Raw genomic sequence first — 25052 nt, 5'->3', positions numbered from 1 at the left:
ATGGTGGGGATAGAACCTATGACCTCAGTGCTGTGAGGCAGTAATGCTAACCATTACACCATCCGTGCTGCCCCATATATATAACACATGGTGGGGATAGAACCCATGACCTCAGTGCTGTGAGGCAGTAATGCTAACCATTACACCCTCCGTACTGCCCCGTATATATAACACATAGTGGGGATAGAACCTATGACCTCAGTGCTGTGAGGCAGAAATGCTAACCATTACACCATCTGTACTGCCCTGTATATATAACACATGGTGGGGATAGAACCCATAACCTCAGTGCTGTGAGGCAGTAATGGTAACCATTACACCGTCCGTACTGCCCCATATATAAAACACATGGTGGGAATAGAACCCATGACCTCAGTGCTGTGAGGCAGTAACACTAACCATTGCACCATCCGTACTGCCCCGTATATATAACACATGGTGGGGATAGAACCCATGACCTCAGCGCTGTGAGGCAGTAATGCTGACCATTATACCATCCGTACTGCCCCGTATATATAACACATGGTGGGGATAGAACCCATGACCTCAGTGCTGTGAGGCAGTAATGTAACCATTACACCATCCGTACTGCCCCGTATATATAACACATGGTGGGAATAGAACCCATGACCTCAGTGGTGTGAGGCAGCAATGTAACCATTACACCATCCGTACTGCCCCGTATATATAACACATGGTGGGGATAGAACCCATGACCTCAGCGCTGTGAGACAGTAATGCTAACCATTACACCATCCGTACTGCCCCGTATATATAACACATGGTGGGAATAGAACCCATGACCTCAGCGCTGTGAGGCAGTAATGTAACCATTACACCATCCGTACTGCCCCGTATATATAACACATGGTGGGAATAGAACCCATGACCTCAGCGCTGTGAGGCAGTAATGTAACCATTACACCATCCGTACTGCCCCGTATATATAACACATGGTGGGAATAGAACCCATGACCTCAGTGCTGTGATGCAGTAATGTAACCATTACACCATCCGTACTGCCCGTATATATAACACATGGTGGGGATAGAACCTATGACCTCAGTGCTGTGAGGCAGTAATGCTAACCATTACACCATCCGTGCTGCCCCATATATATAACACATGGTGGGGATAGAACCCATGACCTCAGTGCTGTGAGGCAGTAATGCTAACCATTACACCCTCCGTACTGCCCCGTATATATAACACATGGTGGGGATAGAACCTATGACCTCAGTGCTGTGAGGCAGAAATGCTAACCATTACACCATCTGTACTGCCCTGTATATATAACACATGGTGGGGATAGAACCCATAACCTCAGTGCTGTGAGGCAGTAATGGTAACCATTACACCGTCCGTACTGCCCCATATATAAAACACATGGTGGGAATAGAACCCATGACCTCAGTGCTGTGAGGCAGTAACACTAACCATTGCACCATCCGTACTGCCCCGTATATATAACACATGGTGGGGATAGAACCCATGACCTCAGCGCTGTGAGGCAGTAATGCTGACCATTACACCATCCGTACTGCCCCGTATATATAACACATGGTGGGGATAGAACCCATGACCTCAGTGCTGTGAGGCAGTAATGTAACCATTACACCATCCGTACTGCCCCGTATATATAACACATGGTGGGGATAGAACCCATGACCTCAGCGCTGTGAGGCAGTAATGTAACCATTACACCATCCGTACTGCCCCGTATATATAACACATGGTGGGGATAGAACCCATGACCTCAGCACTGTGAGGCAGTAATGTAACCATTACACCATCTGTACTGCCCCGTATATATAACACATGGTGGGAATAGAACCCATGACCTCAGTGCTGTGAGGCAGTAATGTAACCATTACACCGTCCGTACTGCCCCGTATATATAACACATGGTGGGTATAGAACCCATGACCTCAGTGCTGTGAGGCAGTAATGTAACCACTACACCATCCGTACTGCCCCGTATATATAACACATGGTGGGGATAGAACCCATGACCTCAGTGCTGTGAGGCAGTAATGCTAACCATTACACCATCCGTACTGCCCTGTATATATAACACATGGTGGGGATAGAACCCATGACCTCAGTGCTGTGAGGCAGTAATACCAACCATTACACCATCCATACTGCCCCGTATATATATAACACATGGTGGGAATAGAACCCATAACCTCAGTGCTGTGAGGCAGTAATACTAACCATTACACCATCAGTACTGCCCCATATATATAACACATGGTGGGGATAGAACACATGACCTCAGTGCTGAGAGGCAGTAATGCTAACCATTACACCATCCATACTGCCCTGTATATATAACACATGGTGGGAACGGAACCCATGACCTCAGCGCTGTGAGGCAGTAATGCTAACCATTACACCATCCGTACTGCCCCGTATATATAACACATGGGGGGATAGAACCCATGACCTCAGTGCTGTGAGGCAGTAATGCTAACCATTACACCATCCGAACTGCCCCGTATATATAACACATGGTGGGGATAGAACCCATGACCTCAGCGCTGTGAGGCAGTAATGTAACCATTACACCATCCGTACTGCCCCGTATATAAAACACATGGTGGGGATAGAACCTATGACCTCAGTGCTGTGAGGCAGCAATGCTGACCATTACACCGTCCGTACTGCACCATATATAAAACACATGGTGGGAATAGAACCCATGACCTCAGTGCTGTGAGGCAGTAATACTAACCATTACACCATCCGTACTGCCCCGTATATATAACACATGGTGGGGATAGAACCCATGACCTCAGCGCTGTGAGGCAGTAATGCTAACCATTACACCATCCGTACTGCCCCGTATATATAACACATGGTGTGGATAGAACCCATGACCTCAGTGCTGTGAGGCAGTAATGTAACCATTACACCATCCGTACTGCCCGTATATATAACACATGGTGGGGATAGAACCCATGACCTCAGCGCTGTGAGGCAGTAATGCAACCATTACACCATCCGTACTGCCCCGTATATATAATACATGGTGGGGATAGAACCCATGACCTCAGTGCTGTGAGGCAGTAATACCAACCATTACACCATCCATACTGCCCCGTATATATATAACACATGGTGGTAATAGAACCCATGACGTCAGTGCTGTGAGGCAGTAATACCAACCATTACACCATCCGTACTGCCCCGTATATATAACACATGGTGGGGATAGAACCCATGACCTCAGTGCTGTGAGGCAGTAATACTAACCATTACACCATCAGTACTGCCACGTATATATAACACATGGTGGGGATAGAACACATGACCTCAGTGCTGAGAGGCAGTAATGCTAACCATTACACCGTCCATACTGCCCCGTATATATAACACATGGTGGGGATAGTACCCATGACCTCAGTGTTGTGAGGCAGTAATGCTAACCATTACACCATCCATACTGCCCTGTATATATAACACATGGTGGGAACAGAACCCATGACCTCAGCACTGTGAGGCAGTAATGCTAACCATTACACCATCCGTACTGCCCCGTATATATAACACATGGTGGGTATAGAACCCATGACCTCAGCGCTGTGAGGCAGTAATACCAACCATTACACCATCCATACTGCCCCATATATATAATACATGGTGGGGATAGAACCCATGACCTCAGCGCTGTGAGGCAGTAATGCTAACCATTACACCATCCGTACTGCCCCGTATATATAACACATGGTGGGTATAGAACCCATGACCTCAGTGCTGTGAGGCAGTAATACCAACCATTACACCATCCATACTGCCCCGTGTATATATATATAACACATGGTGGGGATAGAACCCATGACCTCAGTGCTGTGAGGCAGTAATACTAACCATTACACCATCAGTACTGCCCCGTATATATAACACATGGTGGGATAGAACCCATGACCTCAGTGCTGTGAGGCAGTACACCATCCGTACTGCCCCGTATATATAACACATGGTTGGGATAGATCCCATGACCTCAGCACTGTGAGGCAGTAATGCTAACCATTACTCCGTCCGTACTGCCCCGTATATATAACACATGGTGGGGATAGAACCCATGACCCCAGCGCTGTGAGGCAGTAATGTAACCATTACACCATCCGTACTGCCCCGTATATATAACACATGGTGGGGATAGAACCCATGACCTCAGCGCTGTGATAACCATTACACCATCCATACTGCCCCGTATATATAACACATGGTGGGGATAGAACCCATGACCTCAGCGCTGTGAGGCAGTAATGTAACCATTACACCATCCGTACTGCCCCGTATATATAACACATGGTGGGAATAGAACCCATGACCTCAGCGCTGTGAGGCAGTAATATAACCATTACACCATCCGTACTGCCCCGTATATATAACACATGGTGGGAATAGAACCCATGACCTCAGCGCTGTGAGGCAGTAATATAACCATTACACCGTCCGTACTGCCCGTATATATAACACATGGTGGGAATAGAACCCATGACCTCAGCGCTGTGAGGCAGTAATATAACCATTACACCGTCCGTACTGCCCGTATATATAACACATGGTGGGAATAGAACCCATGACCTCAGCGCTGTGAGGCAGTAATATAACCATTACACCGTCCGTACTGCCCCGTATATATATAACACATGGTGGGAATAGAACCCATGACCTCAGCGCTGTGAGGCAGTAATATAACCATTACACCGTCCGTACTGCCCCGTATATATAACACATGGTGGGAATAGAACCCATGACCTCAGTGCTGTGAGGCAGTAATGTAACCATTACACCGTCCGTACTGCCCTGTATATATAACACATGGTGGGAATAGAACCCATGACCTCAGTGCTGTGAGGCAGTAATGCTAACCATTACACCATCCGTACTGCCACGTATATATAACACATGGTGGGGATAGAACCCATGACCTCAGTGCTGTGAGGCAGTAGTGCTAACCATTACACCATCCGTACTGCCCCGTATATATAACACATGGTGGGAATAGAACCCATGACCTCAGCGCTGTGAGGCAGTAATGTAACCATTACACCGTCCGTACTGCCCCGTATATATAACACATGGTGGGGATAGAACCCATGACCTCAGGGCTGGGAGACAGTAATGTAACCATTACACCATCCGTACTGCCCCGTATATATAACACATGGTGGGGATAGAACCCATGACCTCAGGGCTGGGAGACAGTAATGTAACCATTACACTATCCGTACTGCCCCGTATATATAACACATGGTGGGGATAGAACCCATGACCTCAGCGCTGTGAGGCAGTAATATAACCATTACACCATCCGTACTGCCCGTATATATAACACATGGTGGGGATAGAACCCATGACCTCAGTGCTGTGAGGCAGTAATGTAACCATTACACCGTCCGTACTGCCCCGTATATATAACACATGGTGGGGATAGAACCCATGACCTCAGCACTGTGAGGCAGTAATATAACCATTACACCGTCCGTACTGCCCGTATATATAACACATGGTAGGGATAGAACCCATGACCTCAGCACTGTGAGGCAGTAATATAACCATTACACCGTCCGTACTGCCCCGTATATATAACACATGGTGAGGATAGAACCCATGAACTCAGCACTGTGAGGCAGTAATGTAACCATTACACCATCCGTACTGCCCCGTATATATAACACATGGTGGGGATAGAACCCATGACCTCAGCGCTGTGAGGCAGTAATGTAACCATTACACCGTCCGTACTGCCCGTATATATAACACATGGTGGGGATAGAACCCATTACCTCAGTGCTGTGAGGCAGTAATGTAACCATTACACCATCCGTACTGCCCGTATATATAACACATGGTGGGGATAGAACCCATGACCTCAGTGCTGTGAGGCAGTAATGCTAACCATTACACCGTCCGTACTGCCCTGTATATATAACACATGGTTGGGATAGAACCCATGACCTCAGTACTGTAAGGCAGTAATGCTAACCATTACACCGTCCGTACTGCCCATTACCTATTAACTATTACCCTCATCCAAACCCCTAATACCATCATCCCGATTTATTGCCTCCTGCTCTCAGCATTAATACCGTCCCAGGTTCCTTCTGTATGTGCTAGTACCCAGGGATGTATCTCACACATCTTTTTTTTTATCACAGATGCAGAGACCGCCGGGGAGGTTCCAAAAGGTCAGAGGTCAGGTGGGCTGATCCTGAACAATCTGCCTGGAGAAAAGGGATGGGGGGAGCACAGCAGCGCCCCCTCGAGTCCCTCATCCAGTGATGACGAGCAGCCCTTGCCAGCGTCAAACACCATTGAGCTATCTCCAACAAGGGCTACGTGCAGCAACATCACCGCGCCAATTGGGGGAGAGGCGGAGGGGGCCCAGAGCACTGGCGATGTGTGCAATCATCTGTCAGGTAAGTGAAGGAGAATACAGGTAGCCATAGAGTCTATGCTCTGCAGCTGTGCTGTGCAAGTGTTGTTGAGCATCACCAGAACATGACATCCTCTGCGTTGCTCTCTGCCAGACTGCCGCTCTCTGTGTTCCCCTATCCCCAGACTGCCGGTCTCTGTGTTCCCCTATCCCCAGACTGCCGCTCTCTGTGTTCCCCTATCCCCAGACTGCCGGTCTCTGTGTTCCCCTATCCCCAGACTGCCGCTCTCTGTGTTCCCCTATCCCCAGACTGCCGGTCTCTGTGTTCCCCTATCCCCAGACTGCCGGTCTCTGTGTTCCCCTATCCGCAGACTGCCGGTCTCTGTGTTCCCCTATCCGCAGACTGCTGGTCTCTGTGTTGCCCTATCCCCAGACTGCCGGTTTCTGTGTTGCCCTATCCCCAGACTGCCGGTCTCTGTGTTCCCCTATCCCCAGACTGCCGGTCTCTGTGTTCCCCTATCCCCAGACCAGGGCCGAAACTAGGGTTTCCGGCGCCCGGGGCAAGGCAGTCTTTTGGTGCCCCCCCCCCCCCCACCCTAGTGATGCTGCGCGCCGGAGGCGCGTCGAAATTTTAGGGGGGGCGTGGCCTAATTTGGGGGCGTGGCCTATAATCACTGCTCCCCCGCGAGGCCACGCCCCCATTTTGCCGCTATGGGGGCATGACCCAGAGGCTCTGTGAGCCTCTAGCCATGCCCCCAGCCACACCGTAATGCCCATTACATACTATACAACACTGCAATGCCCATTACATACTATATAACACTACGCAATGCCCATGACATACTATATAACACCGCAATGCCCATTACAAATAAATACTCCGTAATGCCCATGTCATACTATATAACACGACGCAATGCCCATGACATACTGTATAACACACCATACACATTTGACACATAAGTGCCACTTACCTATATGCTCAATGCCAGGGGCTTCATGCCGATGCCAAGGTGGACTGAATTTGCTTGTTGCCGAGGGGGATAGATCTGTGCCTCTGTGCTCGTTGCCGAGGGGGATAGATCTGTGCCTCTGCTCGTTGCCAAGGGGGATAGATATGTGCCAGTGTGCTCGTTGCCGAGGGGGATTGATCTGTGCCTCTGTGCTCGTTGCCGAGGGGGATTGATCTGTGCCAGTGTGCTCGTTGCCGAGGGGGATTGATCTGTGCCAGTGTGCTCGTTGCCAAGGGGGATTGATCTGTGCCTCTGTGCTCGTTGCCGAGGGGGATTGATCTGTGCCAGTGTGCTCGTTGCCGAGGGGGATTGATCTGTGCCAGTGTGCTCGTTGCCAAGGGGGATAGAATGCCAGTGTGCTCGTTGCCAAGGGGGATAGAACCCCCCCCCCTCCCCCGCCTGCGGGAGGCAGACAGGCAGGCTTGTCAGTGTGCCTGTGCCTGCCTGCCCGTCCCCTCACGTATCCCCCGCTGTGTTCGCGGGAGAGACGTGCTGCTGCTGTGCTGTATGATTTTAACATTTCTAACTCCCGCTGCTGGACCGCTAGCCAATGGCCGTTCGCGGTCCAGCAGCCAATCAACTGGTGGCTGCTGGACCGCGAGCGGCCATTGGCTAGCGGTCCAGCAGCATATGCAGCACCGCAGCAGCACGTCTCTCCCGCATACACAGCGGGGGAGACGTGAGGGGACGGGAGCAGGGCAGCCAGCGGGGGAGCGGGGAGACGAGGGGGCGGCGGCGGGCGGCCATCTTTGATGTGGCAGCGGCTGCGGCGCTAGCTCCCCGCTGCTGCCGCTGGTCACACCAGCGTCCCCCTGCCTCCAGCGCCCCCTGCCTCCAGCGCCCGGTGCGCGTGCCCCCCCAGCCCCCCCCTAGTTACGGCCCTGCCCAGACTGCCGGTCTCTGTGTTCCCCTATCCCCAGACTGCCGGTCTCTGTGTTCCCCTATCCGCAGACTGACGCTCTCTGCGTTGCTCTATGACAGACTGCCGCTCTCTGTGTTGCCCTATCCCCAGACTGCCGGTCTCTGTGTTCCCCTATCCGCAGACTGCCGCTCTCTGTGTTGCCCTATCCCCAGACTGCCGCTCTCTGTGTTGCCCTATCCCCAGACTGCCGGTCTCTGTGTTCCCCTATCCGCAGACTGCCGCTCTCTGCGTTGCTCTATGCCAGACTGCCGTTCTCTGCGTTGCTCTATGCCAGACTGCCGGTCTCTGTGTTACCCTATCCGCAGACTGCCGCTCTCTGTGTTGCCCTATCCCCAGACTGCCGGTCTCTGTGTTCCCCTATCCGCAGACTGCCGCTCTCTGCGTTGCTCTATGCCAGACTGCCGGTCTCTGTGTTCCCCTATCCGCAGACTGCCGCTCTCTGCGTTGCTCTATGCCAGACTGCCGGTCTCTGTGTTACCCTATCCGCAGACTGCCGCTCTCTGTGTTGCCCTATCCCCAGACTGCCGGTCTCTGTGTTCCCCTATCCGCAGACTGCCGCTCTCTGCGTTGCTCTATGCCAGACTGCCGGTCTCTGTGTTCCCCTATCCGCAGACTGCCGCTCTCTGCGTTGCTCTATGCCAGACTGCCAGTCTCTATGTTCCCCTATCCCCAGACTGTGAGTCTCTATGTTACCCTATCCCAGGACTGTCGGTCTCTATGTTCCCCTATCCCAGGACTGTTGGTCTCTATGTTCCCCTATCCCAGGACTGTCGGTCTCTATGTTCCCCTATCCCAGGGCTGTCGGTCTCTATGTTCCCCTATCCCAGGACTATCGGTCTCTATGTTCCCCTATCCCAGGGCTGTCGGTCTCTATGTTCCCGTATCCCAGGACTGTCGGTCTCTATGTTCCCCTATCCCAGGACTGTCGGTCTCTATGTTCCCCTATCCCAGGACTGTCGGTCTCTATGTTCCCCTATCCCAGGACTGTCGGTCTCTATGTTCCCCTATCCCAGGACTGTCGGTCTCTCTGTTCCCCTATCCCCAGACTATCAGTCTCTATGTTCCCGTATCCCAGGACTGTCGGTCTCTATGTTCCCCTATCCCAGAACTGTCGGTCTCTATGTTCCCCTATCCCAGGGCTGTCGGTCTCTCTGTTCCCCTATCCCAGGACTATCGGTCTCTATGTTCCCCTATCCCAGGACTGCCGGTCTCTATGTTCCCGTATCCCAGGACTGTCGGTCTCTATGTTCCCCTATCCCAGGACTGTCGGTCTCTATGTTCCCCTATCCCAGGGCTGTCGGTCTCTCTGTTCCCCTATCCCAGGACTATCGGTCTCTATGTTCCCCTATCCCAGGACTGCCGGTCTCTATGTTCCCCTATCCCAGGACTGTCGGTCTCTATGTTCCCGTATCCCAGGACTGTCGGTCTCTATGTTCCCCTATCACAGGACTGCCGGTCTCTATGTTCCCCTATCCCCAGACTATCAGTCTCTATGTTCCCCTATCCCAGAACTGCCGGTCTCTCTGTTCCCCTATCCCCTGACTGCCGGTCTCTATGTTCCCCTATCCCCAGACTGTGAGTCTCTATGTTCCCCTATCCCAGGACTATCGGTCTCTATGTTCCCGTATCCCCAGACTATCAGTCTCTATGTTCCCCTATCCCAGGACTGCCGGTCTCTATGTTCCCCTATCACAGGACTGCCGGTCTCTATGTTCCCCTATCCCCGGACTGTGAGTCTCTATGTTCCCCTATCCCAGGACTGTCGGTCTCTATGTTCCCCTATCACAGGACTGCCGGTCTCTATGTTCCCCTATCCCAGGACTGTCGGTCTCTATGTTCCCCTATCCCCTGACTGCCGGTCTCTATGTTCCCCTATCCCAGGACTGCCGGTCTCTATGTTCCTCTATTCCCAGACTGTGAGTCTCTATGTTCCCCTATCCCAGGACTGTCGGTCTCTATGTTCCCCTATCCCAGGACTGTCGGTCTCTATGTTCCCCTATCCCCAGACTGTGAGTCTCTATGTTCCCCTATCCCAGGACTGTCGGTCTCTATGTTCCCCTATCCCAGGACTGTCGGTCTCTATGTTCCCCTATCCCAGGACTGCCGGTCTCTCTGTTCCCCTATGCCAGGACTGTCGGTCTCTATGTTCCCCTATTCCCAGACTGTGATTCTCTTTGTTCCCCTATCCCCAGACTGCTGGTCTCTGTTCGCCTATCCCCGGACTGTCGGTCTCTATGTACGTGAAGAAAGACATGGATTCTCCCAGCGCACTGAATGGTATTAGTAACCAGTCTAGAACACTACATGATAATAGAATTCAGAGTTATTGGTTGCATATATCTGCGCAGGTGCAGAGATATTGGTTGCATACACTTGCGCAGGTGCAGAGATATTGGTTGCATACACTTGCGCAGGTGCAGAGATATTGGTTACATATACCTGCGCAGGTGCGGAGATATTGGTTACATATAACTGCGCAGGTGCGGAGATATTGGTCGCATACACCTGCGCAGGTGCAGGGATATTGGTTACATTTACCTGCGCAGGTGCGGAGATATTGGTTACATATACCTGCGCAGGTGCAGAGATATTGGTTACATATACCTGCGCATGTGCAGGGATATTGGTTACATATACCTGCGCAGGTGCAGGGATATTTGTTACATATACCTGCGCAGGTGCAGAGATATTGGTTGCATATACCTGCGCAGGTGCAGAGATATTGGTTCCATATATCTGCGCAGGTGCAGAGATATTGGTTACATATACCTGCGCTGGTACAGAGATATTGGTTACATATACCTGCGCAGGTGCAGAGATATTGGTTACATATACCTGCGCAGGTGCGGAGATATTGGTTGCATATACCTGCGCAGGTGCAGGGATATTGGTTACATATACCTGCGCAGGTGCAGAGATATTGGTTACATATATCTGCGCAGGTGCAGAGATATTGGTTCCATAGATCTGCGCAGGTGCAGAGATATTGGTTACATATACCTGCGCAGGTGCAGGGATATTGGTTACATATACCTGCGCAGGTGCAGGGATATTGGTTACATATACCTGCGCAGGTGCAGAGATATTGGTTACATACACCTGCTCTGGTGCAGAGATATTGGTTACATACACCTGCGCAGGTGCAGAGATATTGGTTGCATACTCCTGCGCAGGTGCAGAGATATTGGTTACATATACCTGCGCAGGTGCAGAGATAGTGGTTGCATATACCTGCACAGCTGCAGAGATATTGGTTACATATACCTGCGCAGGTGCAGAGATATTGGTTACATATACCTGCGCAGGTGCAGAGATATTGGTTGCATATACTTGCGCAGGTGCAGAGATATTGGTTGCATATACCTGCGCAGGTGCAGAGATATTGGTTACATATACCTGCGCAGGTGCAGAGATATTGGTTACATATACCTGCGCAGGTGCAGAGATATTGGTTACATATACCTGCACAGGTGCAGAGATATTGGTTGCATACACCTGCGCAGGTGCAGAGATATTGGTTGCATACACTTGCGCAGGTGCAGAGATATTGGTTGCATATACCTGCGCAGGTGCAGAGATATTGGTTGCATATACCAGCGCAGGTGCAGAGATATTGGTTACATATACCTGCACAGGTGCAGAGATATTGGTTGCATACACTTGCGCAGGTGCAGAGATATTGGTTGCATATACCTGCGCAGGTGCAGAGATATTGGTTGCATACACTTGCGCAGGTGCAGAGATATTGGTTGCATATACCTGCGCAGGTGCAGAGATATTGGTTGCATATACCTGCGCAGGTGCAGAGATATTGGTTACATATACCTGCGCAGGTGCAGAGATATTGGTTACATATACCTGCACAGGTGCAGAGATATTGGTTGCATACACCTGCGCAGGTGCAGAGATATTGGTTGCATACACTTGCGCAGGTGCAGTGATATTGGTTGCATATACCTGCGCAGGTGCAGAGATATTGGTTGCATATACCAGCGCAGGTGCAGAGATATTGGTTACATATACCTGCACAGGTGCAGAGATATTGGTTGCATACACTTGCGCAGGTGCAGAGATATTGGTTGCATATACCTGCGCAGGTGCAGAGATATTGGTTGCATACACTTGCGCAGGTGCAGAGATATTGGTTGCATATACCTGCGCAGGTGCAGAGATATTGGTTGCATACACTTGCGCAGGCATACAGTATGTAACAATATCTCTGAATTCTATTACCATGTAGTGTTCAAGATAGTTACTAATACTACCCAGTGTGCTGGGGGAAACAATTTATTTTTTTACTTACTTGAGTGGTATTACTAAATTAATTGAGCATCTGCCATCCATATGTAAGGTCTCTATGTACCCCTATCCCTTGATTGCCGGCCTCTGCGTTCCTCTATTCCCAGACTGACTGAACCTACTTTATGTACCCATATCCCCTTATTGCCAGCCTCTGTGTTCCCCTTTACCCAGACTGTCAGCCTCTGCATTTCCCCAGGCTTCCAGCCTCTGCATTCCCCCATCCCCAGACTGCCATCCTCTGTGTTACCCTATCCCAGGACTGCATTCTACTTTCCCCTATCCCCAGACTGCCATCTTCTATGTTCTCCTGTACCCGGACTGCTGTCTTCTGTGTTCCCCTATCCCCAGACTGCCGGTCTCTGTGTTCCCCTATCCCAGGACTGCATTCTACTTTCCCCTATCCCCAGACTGCCGATCTCTGTGTTCCCCTATGCCAGGACTGCATTCTACTTTCCCCTATCCCCAGACTGCCATCTTCTGTGTTCTACTGTACCCGGACTGCCGTCTTCTGTGTTTCCCTATCCCCAGACTGCCATCTTCTGTGTTCTCCTGTACCCGGACTGCCGTCTTCTGTGTTCCCCTATCCCCAGACTGCCGGTCTCTGTGTTCCCCTATCCCAGGACTGCATTCTACTTTCCCCTATCCCCAGACTGCCATCTTCTGTGTTCTACTGTACCCAGACTGCTGTCTTCTGTGTTCCCCTATCCCCAGACTGCCGGTCTCTGTGTTCCCCTATCCCTGGACTGCATTCTACTTTCCCCTATCCCCAGACTGCCATCTTCTGTGTTCTACTGTACCCGGACTGCCGTCTTCTGTGTTTCCCTATCCCCAGACTGCCATCTTCTGTGTTCTACTGTACCCAGACTGCTGTCTTCTGTGTTCCCCTATCCCCAGACTGCCGGTCTCTGTGTTCCCCTATCCCTGGACTGCATTCTACTTTCCCCTATCCCCAGACTGCCGATCTCTGTGTTCCCCTATGCCAGGACTGCATTCTACTTTCCCCTATCCCCAGACTGCCATCTTCTGTGTTCTACTGTACCCGGACTGCCGTCTTCTGTGTTTCCCTATCCCCAGACTGCCATCTTCTGTGTTCTACTGTACCCAGACTGCTGTCTTCTGTGTTCCCCTATCCCCAGACTGCCGGTCTCTGTGTTCCCCTATCCCTGGACTGCATTCTACTTTCCCCTATCCCCAGACTGCCATCTTCTGTGTTCTACTGTACCCGGACTGCTGTCTTCTGCGTTCACTTACCCCCGGAATTTCGGCCTCTAGGCCGTATTCAATGCAGCCGACAAGGGGGTTAAATGGCGAGGATTGCCGAAAACAAGCAATCCTCACAGTTTAACCCCCGCCACAGCCACTCACCCTATTCTATGTTCCAGGGGAATCCTCAATGTCAGAGTACAGCGAGGATTCCCCCAAACAGAGAGGCTTTCAGCTAATGCAGGAAGCCCGCTGCATTTAGCCACGAGTCTCTCTGTTTTAGCGGTCGCACACACTGTTTGCTCTTCGCTACAAAAACATAGTGAGGGGAAATGGCGAGTGCAGGGGTCCCTTGAATTTTGACCCTCCGAGGTGTGAAAGCAAGAAGTCAGCACTGCTTGCTGTCACAGCTCGCAAAAATCACCCTCTGTGTTCTCATATCCCCGGACTATATCTGCGCTCTCCTATCCCCGGACTACTGGCCTCTGCGCTCCCCTATACCTGGACTGCCGGCCTCTGCGCTCCCCTATACCTGGACTGCCGGCCTCTGCGTTCCCCTATCCTTGGACTGCCAGCCTCTGTGTTCCCCTATCCCTGGGCTGCCGGCCTCTGCGCTCCCCTATCCCTGGACTGCTGGCCTCTGTGTTCCCCTATCCCTGGACTGCTGTCCTCTGCGCTCCCCTATACCTGGACTGCTGGCCTCTGCGTTCCCCTATCCCTGGGCTGCCGGCCTCTGCGCTCCCCTATCCCTGGACTGCTGTCCTCTGCGCTCCCCTATACCTGGACTGCTGGCCTCTGCGTTCCCCTATCCTTGGACTGCCAGCCTCTGCGCTCCCCTATCCCTGGGCTGCCGGTCTCTGCGCTCCCCTATCCCTGGGCTGCCGGTCTCTGGGCTCCCCTATCCCTGGGCTGCCGGCCTCTGCGCTCCCCTATCCCTGGACTGCTGGCCTCTGCGTTCCCCTATCCCTGGACTGCTGGCCTCTGCGTTCCCCTATCCCTGGACTACCGGTCTCTGCATTCCCCTATCCCTGGACTACTGGTCTCTTCCCTCCCCTATCCCTTGACTGCCGGCCTCTGTGCTCCCCTATCCCTGGACTGCCGGACTCTGGGCTCCCCTATTCCTGGATTGCCAGCCTCTACACTCCCCTATTCCTCGGACTGCTGGCCTCTGCGCTCCCCTATTCCTGGACTGCCGGCCTCTGCGCTCCCCTATCCCTGGACTGCTGGCCTCTGCGCTCCCCTATCCCTGGGCTGCCGGCCTCTGCGCTCCTTTATTCCTGGAATACCGGTCTCTGCATTCCCCTATCCCTGGACTGCCGGCCTCTGCGCTCCCCTATCCCGGGGCTGCCGGCCTCTGCGCTCCTTTATCCCTGGACTGCTGACCTCTGCGTTCCCCTATCCCTGGAATACCGGTCTCTGCCCTCCCCTATCCCTGGACTGCTGGCCTCTGTGCTCCCCTATCCCTGGACTGCCAGACTCTTGTCTCCCCTATCCCTGGACTGCCGGACTCTGGGCTCCCCTATCCCTGGACTGCCAGCCTCTACACTCCCCTATTCCTCGGACTGTTGGCCTCTGCGCTCCCCTATTCCTGGACTGCCGGCATCTGTGCACCCCTATCCCTGGACTACCGGTCTCTGCGTCCCCCATACCCCATACCTGCGGCCTCTGCATTTCCTATTCCCCGGAATGACAGCTTTTGCGTTCCCCTACACAAGTATTGCCAGCCTCAGCATTCCTCATATGCCCTGCCTCTGCATTCCCTCTACCCGTAATGATGTCCTCTACATTCCCCTACACCCGGACTGCTGGTATGTACAATACCCTCCACTCATATTGCCTGCCTCTGCATTCCCCATATCCCCGGACTGCTGGCCTCTGCATTCCCCTACACCAGTATTGCCAGCCTCATCATTCCTCATATGCTCGGCCTGCCAGCCTATGCATTGGCATTTCCCCAGACTGCCAGCCTCTGTGTACCCCTATCCTGGGACTGCCTGCCTCTGCATGCCCCCTTCCCTGTAATGCTGTCCTCTACATTCCCCTATCCCTGGTCTGCCAGCCTCTGCGTTCTACGCTTTACTGTACACTACTGTTTATTTGACCTAGGAGCTTTTTCTGGGGTGTCGAACATCTTCAGCTTTTGGGGAGACCGAAACGGACGTCAGTACCAGGAGCTGCCGCGATGCACGATCCCTACCCACACCACACTCACTGCTCCGGTGCCTTCCATTAGTCAGCGGCAGAAATGTGAATTAGGGAACAGGCTGGATCAGCTGCAGAAACAACTCAACAGGTTCCTGATTATTTGTGATATTGTGTGACTCCCCATTAACTCCTCCTCACCTTCCTACAACACCACCCCAACCCCTGTTACTCATCTCCTCCCCTTCCTATAACACCAACCCAACCCCTGTTACTCATCTCCTCATCCTTCCTATAACACCAACCCAACCCCTGTTACTCATCTCCTCACCTTCCTATAACACCAACCCAACCCCTGTTACTCATCTCCTCATCCTTCCTATAACACCAACCCAACCCCTGTTACTCATCTCCTCACCTTCCTATAACACCAACCCAACCGCTGTTACTCATCTCCTCATCCTTCCTATAACACCAACCCAACCTGTTACTCATCTCCTCACCTTCCTATAACACCAACCCAACCCCTGTTACTCATCTCCTCACCTTCCTATAACACCAACCCAACCGCTGTTACTCATCTCCTCACCTTCCTATAACACCACCCCAACCCGTTACTCATCTCCTCATCCTTCCTATAACACCACCCCAACCCCTGTTACTCATCTCCTCCCCTTCCTATAACACCACCCCAACCCGTTACTCATCTCCTCCCCTTCCTATAACACCAACCCAACCCCTGTTACTCATCTCACCTTCCTATAACACCAACCCAACCCCTGTTACTCATCTCCTTACCTTCCTATAACACCAACCCAACCGCTGTTACTCATCTCCTCACCTTCCTATAACACCACCCCAACCCGTTACTCATCTCCTCATCCTTCCTATAACACCAACCCAACCCCTGTTACTCATCTCCTCATCCTTCCTATAACACGCCTCAACACTTGTTACTCATCTCCTCACCCTACCTACACCAACCAACCTGTTACTAATCTCCTCCCCTTCCTATAACACCACCCCAACCCTTCTTACTCATCTCCTCACCTTCCTATAACACCACTCAAACCCCTGTTACTCATCTCCTCACCCTTCCTATAACACCACTCAAACCCCTGTTACTCATCTCCTCCCCTTCCTATAACACCACTCAAACCCCTGTTACTCATCTCCTCACCCTTCCTATAACACCACCCAACCTGTTACTCATCTCCTCACCTTCCTATAACACCACCCAACCCGTTACTCATCTCCTCACCTTCCTATAACACCACCCAAACCCTTGTTACTCATCTCCTCACCCTTCCTATAACACCACTCAAACCCCTGTTACTCATCTCCTCACCCTTCCTATAACACCACCCAACCCGTTACTCATCTCCTCACCTTCCTATAACACCACCCAACCCGTTACTCATCTCCTCACCTTCCTATAACACCACCCAAACCCTTGTTACTCATCTCCTCACCCTTCCTATAACACCACTCAAACCGCTGTTACTCATCTCCTCACCTTCCTATAACACCACCCCAACCCGTTACTCATCTCCTCATCCTTCCTATAACACCAACCCAACCCCTTTTACTCATCTCCTCACCTTCCTATAACACGCCTCAACACTTGTTACTCATCTCCTCACCTTCCTATAACACCAACCCAACCTGTTACTCATCTCCTCACCTTCCTATAACACCAACCCAACCGCTGTTACTCATCTCCTCACCTTCCTATAACACCACCCCAACCCGTTACTCATCTCCTCATCCTTCCTATAACACCAACCCAACCCCTGTTACTCATCTCCTTACCTTCCTATAACACCAACCCAACCGCTGTTACTCATCTCCTCACCTTCCTATAACACCACCCCAACCCGTTACTCATCTCCTCATCCTTCCTATAACACCAACCCAACCCCTGTTACTCATCTCCTCATCCTTCCTATAACACGCCTCAACACTTGTTACTCATCTCCTCACCCTACCTACACCAACCAACCTGTTACTAATCTCCTCCCCTTCCTATAACACCACCCCAACCCTTCTTACTCATCTCCTCACCTTCCTATAACACCACTCAAACCCCTGTTACTCATCTCCTCACCCTTCCTATAACACCACTCAAACCCCTGTTACTCATCTCCTCACCCTTCCTATAACACCACCCAACCTGTTACTCATCTCCTCACCTTCCTATAACACCACCCAACCCGTTACTCATCTCCTCACCTTCCTATAACACCACCCAAACCCTTGTTACTCATCTCCTCACCCTTCCTATAACACCACTCAAACCCCTGTTACTCATCTCCTCACCCTTCCTATAACACCACCCAACCCGTTACTCATCTCCTCACCTTCCTATAACACCACCCAACCCGTTACTCATCTCCTCACCTTCCTATAACACCACCCAAACCCTTGTTACTCATCTCCTCACCCTTCCTATAACACCACTCAAACCGCTGTTACTCATCTCCTCACCTTCCTATAACACCACCCCAACCCGTTACTCATCTCCTCATCCTTCCTATAACACCAACCCAACCCCTTTTACTCATCTCCTCACCTTCCTATAACACGCCTCAACACTTGTTACTCATCTCCTCACCTTCCTATAACACCAACCCAACCTGTTACTCATCTCCTCACCTTCCTATAACACCAACCCAACCGCTGTTACTCATCTCCTCACCTTCCTATAACACCACCCCAACCCGTTACTCATCTCCTCATCCTTCCTATAACACCACCCCAACCCCTGTTACTCATCTCCTCCCCTTCCTATAACACCACCCCAACCCGTTACTCATCTCCTCCCCTTCCTATAACACCAACCCAACCCCTGTTACTCATCTCCTCACCTTCCTATAACACCAACCCAACCCCTGTTACTCATCTCCTTACCTTCCTATAACACCAACCCAACCGCTGTTACTCATCTCCTTACCTTCCTATAACACCAACCCAACCCCTGTTACTCATCTCCTCATCCTTCCTATAACACGCCTCAACACTTGTTACTCATCTCCTCACCCTACCTACACCAACCAACCTGTTACTAATCTCCTCCCCTTCCTATAACACCACCCCAACCCTTCTTACTCATCTCCTCACCTTCCTATAACACCACTCAAACCCCTGTTACTCATCTCCTCATCCTTCCTATAACACCACTCAATCCCCTGTTACTCATCTCCTCCCCTTCCTATAACACCACCCCAACCCGTTACTCATCTCCTCCCCTTCCTATAACACCAACCCAACCCCTGTTACTCATCTCCTCACCTTCCTATAACACCAACCCAACCCCTGTTACTCATCTCCTTACCTTCCTATAACACCAACCCAACCGCTGTTACTCATCTCCTTACCTTCCTATAACACCAACCCAACCCCTGTTACTCATCTCCTCATCCTTCCTATAACACGCCTCAACACTTGTTACTCATCTCCTCACCCTACCTACACCAACCAACCTGTTACTCATCTCCTCCCCTTCCTATAACACCACCCCAACCCTTCTTACTCATCTCCTCACCTTCCTATAACACCACTCAAACCCCTGTTACTCATCTCCTCACCCTTCCTATAACACCACTCAAACCCCTGTTACTCATCTCCTCCCCTTCCTATAACACCACTCAAACCCCTGTTACTCATCTCCTCACCCTTCCTATAACACCACCCAACCTGTTACTCATCTCCTCACCTTCCTATAACACCACCCAACCCGTTACTCATCTCCTCACCTTCCTATAACACCACCCAAACCCTTGTTACTCATCTCCTCACCTTCCTATAACACCAACCCAACCCCTGTTACTCATCTCCTCCCCTTCCTATAACACCAACCCAACCCGTTACTCATCTCCTCACGCGTGTGTGTGTGTGTGTGTGTGTGTGTGTGCACTCAGGTCTTAGTGTCCTGTTTGTCCAATCCTGCTATTATCCTGATGAAGGGGTCACCGTACCCCGAAATGTTGACAATGGATCTTTAAGGAATAAAGAGTCCACATTTTTCACCTTGCTACTTGCCTCTGAGTGCCACTTCATTTACCATATATGTATATATATTTATACATATATATATATATATATGTACTGTATTTAGCTCCTCCCCATATCTATACTGCCCTCTTCATCCCCCAATATATAGCTCCTCCCCGTATCTATAATCCCCCTCACCCACATATATATAAGGCCCCTATATCTATACTCCCCTCCTCGCCCCACATATATAATGCCCCCCCATATCTATGCTCCCCTCCTCACCCCATGATTTAACACCTCCTTATTCTCCCCACAGGTTGGAGAGCCGCATGGTGACAGATATTAGCACAATTATGCAGCTGCTACAGAAACAGGTGGTCTTGGTGCCCCCCGCTTACAGCACAGTCTCCTCTCCCCCGCAGAGCTTTTCCCCACATGGAGAGCTGACACTTCCATCATCTTCTCAGGTATTTATCAGTCCCTGTGATTGAAACATCCTGCCGGAGCTGTCTCAACCGCCACACATTGTCATATAAGGGTCTCCTCCTCACAACAGGGGCCTGCTCCACTATACACCATAACACAGGGGCCTGCTCCACTATACACCATAACACAGGGGCTGCTCCACCACACACCATAACTCAGGGGCCTGCTCCACTATACACCGTAACATAGGGGCCTGCTCCACCACACACCGTAACACAGGGGCCTGCTCCACCACACACCGTAACACAGGGGCCTGCTCCACCACACATCATAACACAGGGGCCTGCTCCACTATACACCATAACATAGGGGCCTGCTCCACCACACACCGTAACACAGGGGCCTGCTCCACTATACACCATAACACAGGGGCCTGCTCCACTATACACCATAACACAGGGGGCTGCTCCACCACACACCATAACACAGGGGCCTGCTCCACTATACACCATAACATAGGGGGCTGCTCCACCACACACCGTAACACAGGGGCCTGCTCCACCACACACCATAACACAGGGGCCTGCTCCACTATACACCATAACATAGGGGGCTGCTCTACCACACACCGTAACACAGGGGCCTGCTCCACCACACACCGTAACACAGGGGCCTGCTCCACTATACACCATAACATAGGGGCCTGCTCCACCACACACCGTAACACAGGGGCCTACTCCACTATACACCATAACACAGGGGGCTGCTCCACCACACACCGTAACACAGAGGCCTGCTCCACTATACACCATAACACAGGGGCCTGCTCCACTATACACCATAACACAGGGGCCTGCTCCACTATACACCATAACACAGGGGCCTGCTCCACTATACACCATAACACAGGGGCCTGCTCCACTATACACCGTAACATAGGGGCCTGCTCCACCACACACCGTAACACAGGGGCCTGCTCCACTATACACCATAACACAGGGGCCTGCTCCACTATACACCATAACACAGGGGCCTGCTCCACCACACACCATAACACAGGGGCCTGCTCCACTATACACCATAACATAGGGGGCTGCTCGACCACACACCATAACACAGGGGCCTGCTCCACTATACACCGTAACATAGGGGCCTGCTCCACCACACACCGTAACACAGGGGCCTGCTCCACTATACACCATAACACAGGGGCCTGCTCCACTATACACCATAACACAGGGGCCTGCTCCACTATACACCGTAACATAGGGGCCTGCTCCACCACACACCGTAACACAGGGGCCTGCTCCACCACACACCATAACACAGGGGCCTGCTCCACTATACACCATAACACAGGGGCCTGCTCCACCACACACCATAACACAGGGGCCTGCTCCACTATACACCATAACATAGGGGCCTGCTCCACCACACACCATAACACAGGGGCCTGCTCCACTATACACCATAACATAGGGGGCTGCTCCACCACACACCGTAACACAGGGGCCTGCTCCACCACACACCATAACACAGGGGCCTGCTCCACTATACACCATAACATAGGGGCCTGCTCCACCACACACCGTAACACAGGGGCCTGCTCCACCACACACCATAACACAGGGGCCTGCTCCACTATACACCATAACCTAGGGGCCTGCTCCACCACACACCGTAACACAGGGACCTGCTCCACCACACACCGTAACACAGGGACCTGCTCCCCCACACACCATAACACAGGGGCCTGCTCCACCACACACCGTAACACAGGGGCAGGGCCGGTGCAAGGCACCGGAGCGCCCCAGGCGAGTCGGGGTGGGGGCGCGCCGGGGGTGGGGGTGTGGTGGTGGTACCTGTGTAAAAAACTTGCGGGGGGAACCTGCGGCGCTGTTATTGTGTATAAGCTGGCCGCGGCCGGCGGGGTCCCTACAGTGAATAGAAAATAACTAGTGCTTCCCGCGCTGCCACGCGCATAGCGCTAGTTATTTTCTATTCACTGTAGGGACCCCGCCGGCCACGGCCAGCTTATAGACAATAACAGCGCCGCAGTTTCCCCCGGCGGCACGGACACCCCTGCACGCACCAGCACTGCAGGGACGCCGGGGACACAAGTTTTTTACACAGGTACCACAGTTCGCTAACCCTCCATGCTGGGGGTGAGGGGCGAACTGCCGCCCTCCAGGTGCCGGCGCCCTAGGCAAATGCCTAGAGCTGCCTAGTGGTGGCGCCGGCCCTGCACAGGGGCCTGCTCCACTATACACCATAACATAGGGGGCTGCTCCACCACACACCGTAACATGGAGTAATACATATTACATTAAATTTCTAACCTCTCTAGTGACCTGCAGAACATCGTGCTGTCCCATCTACCCCCTGACAGGTACATAGTGATATATCCTGCAGATTATTACATTACTGACCTCTCTAGTGACCTGCAGAACATCGCTCTGTCCCATCTACCCCCTGACAGGTACATAGTGATATATCCTGCAGATTATTACATTACTGACCTCCCTAGTGATCTGCAGAACATCGTGCTGTCCCATCTACCCCCTGACAGGTACATAGTGATATATCCTGCAGATTATTACATTACTGACCTCCCTAGTGACCTGCAGAACATCGCTCTGTCCCATCTACCCCCTGACAGGTACATAGTGATATATCCTGCAGATTATTACATTACTGACCTCTCTAGTGACCTGCAGAACATCGCTCTGTCCCATCTACCCCCTGACAGGTACATAGTGATATATCCTGCAGATTATTACATTACTGACCTCTCTAGTGACCTGCAGAACATCGCTCTGTCCCATCTACTCCCTGACAGGTACATAGTGATATATCCTGCAGATTATTACATTACTGACCTCTCTAGTGACCTGCAGAACATCGCTCTGTCCCATCTACACCCTGACAGGTACATAGTGATATATCCTGCAGAGTATTACATTACTGACCTCTCTAGTGACCTGCAGAACATCGCTCTGTCCCATCTACCCCCGGACAGGTACATAGTGGTATATTCTGCAGATTATTACATTACTGACCTCTCTAGTGACCTGCAGAACATCGCTCTGTCCCATCTACCCCCTGACAGGTACATAGTGATATATCCTGCAGATTTTTACATTACTGACCTCTCTAGTGACCTGCAGAACATCGCTCTGTCCCATCTACCCCCGGACAGGTACATAGTGGTATATTCTGCAGATTATTACATTACTGACCTCTCTAGTGACCTGCAGAACATCGCTCTGTCCCATCTACCCCCTGACAGGTACATAGTGATATATCCTGCAGATTATTACATTACTGACCTCTCTAGTGACCTGCAGAACATCTCTCTGTCCCATCTACCCCCTGACAGGTACATAGTGATATATCCTGCAGATTATTACATTAGTGACCTGCAGAACATCGCTCTGTCCCATCTACCCCCTGACAGGTACATAGTGATATATCCTGCAGATTATTACATTACTGACCTCTCTAGTGACCTGCAGAGCATCGCTCTGTCCCATCTACCCCTGACCAGGTACATAGTGATATATCCTGCAGAGTATTACATTACTGGCCTCTCTAGTGATCTGCAGAACATCGCTCTGTCCCATCTACCCCCTGACAGGTACATAGTGATATATCCTGCAGATTATTACATTACTGACCTCTCTAGTGACCTGCAGAACATTGCTCTGTCCCATCTCCCCCTGACAGGTACGTAGTGATATATCCTGCAGAGTATCACATTACTGACCTCTCTAGTGACCTGCAGAACATCGCTCTGTCCCATCTACCCCCTGACAGGTACATAGTGATATATCCTGCAGATTATTACATTACTGACCTCTCTAGTGACCTGCAGAACATTGCTCTGTCCCATCTCCCCCTGACAGGTACGTAGTGATATATCCTGCAGAGTATCACATTACTGACCTCTCTAGTGACCTGCAGAACATCGCTCTGTCCCATCTACCCCCTGACAGGTACATAGTGATATATCCTGCAGATTATTACATTACTGACCTCTCTAGTGACCTGCAGAACATTGCTCTGTCCCATCTCCCCCTGACAGGTACGTAGTGATATATCCTGCAGAGTATCACATTACTGACCTCTCTAGTGACCTGCAGAACATCGCTCTGTCCCATCTACCCCCTGACAGATACATAGTGCTATATCCTGCAGAGTATTACATTACTGACCTCCCTAGTGATCTGCAGAGCATCGCTCTGTCCCATCTACCCCCTGACAGGTACATAGTGATATATCCTGCAGAGTATTACATTACTGACCTCTCTAGTGACCTGCAGAACATCGCTCTGTCCCATCTACACCCTGACAGGTACATAGTGATATATCCTGCAGATTATTACATTACTGACCTCTCTAGTGATCTGCAGAACATCGCTCTGTCCCATCTCCCCCTGACAGGTACATAGTGATATATCCTGCAGGTTATTACATTACTGACCTCTCTAGTGACCTGCAGAACATTGCTCTGTCCCATCTACCCCCTGACAGGTACATAGTGATATATCTTGCAGAGTATTACATTACTGACCTCTCTAGTGATCTGCAGACCATCGCTCTGTCCCATCTAACCCCTGACAGGTACATAGTGATATATCCTGCAGAGTATTACATT

General features: G+C 51.4%; 1 protein-coding gene across 4 annotated transcripts in view; it reads left to right on the top strand.

Moving 5' to 3' along the window:
- KCNH2 (potassium voltage-gated channel subfamily H member 2) overlaps positions 1 to 25052 on the top strand; it is a 412853-nt gene that overhangs the window by 376923 nt on the left and 10878 nt on the right. For all 4 annotated transcript variants that reach the window (XR_014474764.1, XM_083186551.1, XM_083186552.1 and 1 more), the window contains 3 exons: positions 6174 to 6434; positions 15938 to 16124; positions 20286 to 20436. Coding sequence is in view for 3 of the 4 variants with exons in the window: in XM_083186551.1 (XP_083042677.1) it covers positions 6174 to 6434; positions 15938 to 16124; positions 20286 to 20436 (599 nt within the window). In the remaining variant the exon portion in view is untranslated. The remainder of the gene's footprint in view (positions 1 to 6173; positions 6435 to 15937; positions 16125 to 20285; positions 20437 to 25052) is intronic.

Source organism: Crinia signifera, chromosome 5 (genome assembly GCF_055691185.1).
Source record: "Crinia signifera chromosome 5, ASM5569118v1, whole genome shotgun sequence".
In the NCBI taxonomy this organism is placed as follows: domain Eukaryota; kingdom Metazoa; phylum Chordata; class Amphibia; order Anura; family Myobatrachidae; genus Crinia; species Crinia signifera.
Note: the sequence above shows the minus strand (reverse complement) of the source record. Positions and strands in the feature narration are given on the sequence as shown.